Genomic DNA, 4,918 nt, shown 5'->3' with positions numbered 1-4,918 from the left:
GCAACACCATCTCTGGCCTCCAGCTGAGACGAGGAAAGGACTCTGGTGACAGAAACCGTATAATAAAATAACTTCTTTGGTTTATTTCTTTAGAAAACACCTCTCACAGATGGTATAAAAACAGGTAGTTTAGAAATAAATTCGAAGCCTTCTGTAGCAATGACTTCAGGGGCATCCTACACCTGCGCAGTAAACTTCCTTAAAACAAAAGCGTCACAAATGCAAGCGAAAACTGGATCTGGGGAAGAAATTCTTCAGTCCGAGGATGGCAAGACTCTGCGATAGATTGCCCCTGGAGTTGTTCAAGGCCAGGTTGGATGAGGCTTTGAGCAATCTGGTCTAGCTGAGGTCTAGCTGAGGTTGGATGAGATGTTCTCTAAGGTCCCTTTCAACATAAGACATTCCATGATTTTGTGAAAATACCGTTAAATAACTACAAAAAAAAAAAAAATCAAAACCAAACCCAAACAGCTTTCTAGAAAGAGGGGAGCTGGGTTTCCCTCCCCCTCCCCCCCAGAAAAATATCTCTAGCTGTGTGTTTCTCTTCTGATAAAATATTGACCTTTGCTGAGTGCTGGAAAATCGGCGGCCGGCGGAGGGACGTTGCTGCTCACAGGATCCTGTCCTGGGGGCAGAGCCCCCCCCTCGCCACCTGCAGCTGCCATCTCTCATCTCTAACACTGTGTTTCAAGTTAGGTTTGGAAACATTAATAAATTAACGAACACACAGGAAAAAAAAGGTCCCAAAAAAACCACCTGAAAAGTTCAGTTCACGTTCTCACTAGAGGAGGAAGCGCTCGCGGACCTTCTCCTCGATGGAGTGCAGCTTGGTAGCTCGCAGCGCGACCAGAAGCTGCTGGGTGACCTCGGAGTGTCCCTCCTTGAGGTGGGTGAGGAAAGTCCTGAACTTCTCCTGGATGGCCGCCCTGGTGCCTGGCGCCTGCTTCCTCGACGAGCGCTCCAGGATTTGCTGCAGGCGCCTCAGCTTCCTGAGGGGGATGTTCTGGTACGCCACGAAGTCTATCATGGCTTGCTCACAGTCGTCGTCTTCTAGAGCTGGTTGGGAGAAAACCACCCAGAGGTTAGGAGGAAAGCGACCGCGGGACACTGAGAGAGCAGGTCACGGCCCTGTCGAGCTAAGCTGTAACAATTCCTGCAATTTTGACAAAAGTAAATTATCTTTTCCATGCTCCTCCCTGCTGTGGAGTAGGGGAAGAGGGAAACTGCAGAAAAAGCTGAAGTAAGAGCAGTAAGTATGGACACATGTTATTTTTCCTGCCAGTTCCTATTTCCCTGTGCGGGTTTTCACATCGTGGGACAGGAGCAGCCCCAGGCACAGCCCACATTGGGGCTTTGCACAGACCCGGTCCCAGCTGGCGAAGGCGCCACTGGAGCGCGTGCAGCGTTACGGAGTGAAATCAAGAATTTTCAAGATATCAAGGCCAAATGATTACTCAATCAAGGAGAGACTAACCCAGTTGCCTGCTGCTGTGAACTGGGCACAGTTTTGCTGGTTAAAATGGGTCGGGCTGCTTTGCCCAGGCTCTGCCTTTCCTGCAGTCTCGGGGTTTGTAGTGAATCGCTCTGGCGGTTGCTGCCGCCGTGGTGAGGAAGGCACGTGAAATTATTACGAACTGCAGGAAAAAAATACCCCCAGGCTCCCATTGCTCACTGGTCTCCTCACGCTCTATAATTAGCTGAAAGGCCAGTCTGGCCACGGGGGCCGTGAGTGGCAGCTCACGTGCTGCTGACACCGCTCGCACCCAACCGCCCCCTCCCCGGGACCACATCCCGCTGACGACTCAGCTTTCCAGCTCCTTGTTCCAGCGGGTTCACGCTCCTGGCAAGGAGCTTGTGGAGCAAGTCTGGCTTTGTAGAGAGAAATATCCTGTGTTGGTGGTGCCAGGAGAGGATGGAAAGGCAAGAGCTGCTCTCGCACGCTGCTGGTGGGGGGGAACAGCCTCCTTGTGCCATCACCACAGAGGAGAAGTTTTTCTTGAAGCTCTTCTATCAAACTTCAGCTTGATGGACAGAAAGGGGTTTTTGGGGTTTGGGGGTTTTTTTGGTTTTTTTTTGGTTTTTTTTATATTGGAATAAACCCCCCCAGGGATGCAGTGGAGGTTTTCAGGGCATGGCTGGACACTGCGCTGGGTAACCACATCCAGGCTCTCATTCCCATGAAAGGCTGAACTTCCAAAGCCCCTTCCAGCCTGGGCTGTTCTACGGGTCTATGAGTGATGCTTTTTATGGAAGTTCAAGGGTGCAGGTTCGCTGCCACCCTGATCAGTCACCAAAGCTCATTGCTACATGGTGACACAGTCTCTACTTTTCCACCTAACAGGTCAAAATTGACCCTCTGATGAACCCTGGGCCCCACTCCATTCAATCTGCATGAGACAAGGGTGAGGTGACAATAAAAGCTTCCCGGGATACAGGCTGACAGCTCGGGAGAAGCGAGCGCAGGAGACAGGCCAGGAGCTGAGCTGGGTGGCTCAAGCCTTCCCACCGCGACTGTTTCTGTGACCGCAGCCATCCGCTATCACTGCGAGCTGTCGCTGACAGCCCAACGGTTGCCAAAACTGTCCCCGTGTCCCAGCATCCCCAGTTATCCCAGTAAGAGCCAGCAGGATTTCACTGCCAGCTCTTCATTCTCACTGAGCAAGGAGCCTGCATGGGCTCTGACCGCTGCCTGAGCCCCGCACCCTGCCCTCACCCTACCCTGTCCTCACCCTACCGGACCGACCCTGGAGAGCCAACAGTCTCTATTTTATCCATAATTACTATTAATTATTGATCGCTCCATACTTTTGCAAGCTGTTTCACCTCATTTCACATCTACATTGAAAGAAGTCACCCTGGCAGCTCTGTTGTCCCCTCGTTCCCCCTCCCCTGCCCCGCTCACCTGGTCCCTGCGTGTTGTTGCCTTTCCCCAGCCTGCAGGAGGTGCAGAGGGTGTCGTGGTACTGGTTGCCAAGGACGTTGGTCACCTTCCCCTGCTGCTCGCAGTCCTGGTGCGGCCGGCACGGCTCCGTGCTGGAGGCGGTGGAGGAGAAGAAGCCATGGGGGCAGTCACGGCACTGGGTGTTCTCAAAGGGGGTGCCTGCGTGGGGGAAGGCAAGGGAACCGTCAGCCCCGGGTGACCAGCCCCCCAGGGGGCAGGGGCAGGAGCTGGGGACGATGCCAAGAACGCAGAGGGTGCCAGACATGGGGGCACAAGAGTGATGTTTTGGAAATAATAATTTCCAGCAGCTGCCCTGGGAACCGTGTGTCCTCTTGTACGGCAAAGAGCAATGCTTCCGCCAGTCGTCTCCCGCCCCAAAGCATCTGGCATGTGCTGACAAACTGTCAGCAGCCGCGAGAGGAGATGTCACCTGCCTCTGAAAAGGGCCATCTCCTGGGCAGGAGGCACCAGCTGGGATGACGGGTAAGCCGAGTGCCAAACCAGCCCTTTGATTCACAGCAGAGTCAGGAGGCTCCCGGCCAAGTGAAAGTGGCTGAGAAGGTGAAAGCTCCTCTCGCTTCTGCAGCGTTGCAGTTTCCCACCCAGGCTCGGGGCCAGACCCGCCGCCGCTTCGCAGGGACGGCGTCACGCGAGCGAGATTGCACCAGGGCGTCTCGCACATCCCTTGTGAGGAGAGGGAATGGCCCTGACAGCAGAGAATTTCACACTCCTTTTCCTCTCCTCGTTCTACATCTAATTACAACGTTTCTACCTCATCACAACCTGCTTTAGGCCATTGCTTTGGCTTTACCAGTCTAGCTGACGATCCCAAAACCCAAGCCAGTATTTGCAAATTTGAACAAGATCCATGTCCCCAGAGGAGCCACACGTGGGTCAAAGCCCCCATCTGACTCAAAAGCCAGCGAGGTCTGTCCCCAGCCCCACAGCCACAGGGTCCACCTCCCCATCCAGACAGGAATGCTCGCAGCCCCAGGGCTCTGCCCGCCCGCGCTCGGTGCTCGGTCCTCGCTGCGGGTTCGGACGGCTGAGCTGCTGTCATTCTCCATGCAAGAAGCCATTTGTAAAAAATAAATAAACAATAACACTTGAAGAGAAGCTAATTTCTTGTTATTGGTGGAGTCGCCATCCCTGGCGGCGTTGGTGATTGAATTAGCTGATCTCAGAGGTCTTTTCCAACCTTAGTGATTCTATGACTCAAGGCTCTTCAGTCCTACAGCCAACGCTCCAGCCAGTGAGGTTTAACACCAAGGGCTTCCCCACGTTGTTTGCAGACCTAATTCACCTTTTCCTGCATTACTGCATTTTGCAGCAGTCACGCCCTCTACAAAAATTAAACCCCAAAGCTCAACCATGAGCATTGGCTGAAAGCAATAGGTATTTCTCCTCTAGCCTGTGAGCCTGGAGCTTTTTTTTGGGTGCAAGGGATACGTATGGAGAGACTTTCAAAGCCTGGTGCTTCCAAAGCCTGTTTTTGTGGCTGCTTCCCTGTACCAGCTGTGGCTTCCAGACAGAGCCTGGTGCTCCGTGATTCCTGAGAGAGTGAGAGGGAAACCTGCTCACAGGCACCTTGTGTTTTTAGAAAATAAGCACACCTACAAACCGGGCAACTAAGGCACCAGGCAAATTAGTGCTGGGACAATGGAAAAACAAACACCCTAAAATCTCTTGTGACTTATATCTCGTCAGGGGATGAAGTCTCAGACTTGTGAATCTCCCCTAGACGTGAAACAAAACACGTCTCATTCTATGGTTTTGGAACCTGACCATGTATCCATTTTGTGTTTTGAGTACAGCCTCTCCAAATTGCTCAGTAAAAACCACAAAACCCAGCCCCAGAGCTACACACACTTCACCAGCCCGGCCCTTAAATCATTAGCAGTCCTTTTCAGTCCAGATAATTAGCATTCCTCGCTCCTTGGCTACCTGCATGCGAGGAGGAGGGAGCGGAGGGAGGAG

At 52.8% G+C, this 4,918-nt stretch overlaps 1 protein-coding gene across 1 annotated transcript in view; it reads right to left on the bottom strand.

Moving 5' to 3' along the window:
• Positions 1 to 765: 765 nt before the first annotated feature.
• Positions 766 to 4,918, bottom strand: part of LOC104279694 (tumor necrosis factor receptor superfamily member 6B-like) — a gene marked incomplete at its 5' end in the record, with an annotated part of 4,938 nt that continues 785 nt past the window's right edge. The window contains 3 exon segments of the mRNA XM_009877069.1: positions 766 to 786; positions 788 to 1,056; positions 2,903 to 3,100. Of these exon segments, the coding sequence (XP_009875371.1) occupies positions 766 to 786; positions 788 to 1,056; positions 2,903 to 3,100 (488 nt within the window).

Source organism: Apaloderma vittatum, unplaced genomic scaffold (assembly GCF_000703405.1).
Source record: "Apaloderma vittatum isolate BGI_N311 unplaced genomic scaffold, ASM70340v1 scaffold1809, whole genome shotgun sequence".
NCBI classification, from domain to species: Eukaryota; Metazoa; Chordata; class Aves; order Trogoniformes; family Trogonidae; genus Apaloderma; species Apaloderma vittatum.
Note: the sequence above shows the minus strand (reverse complement) of the source record. Positions and strands in the feature narration are given on the sequence as shown.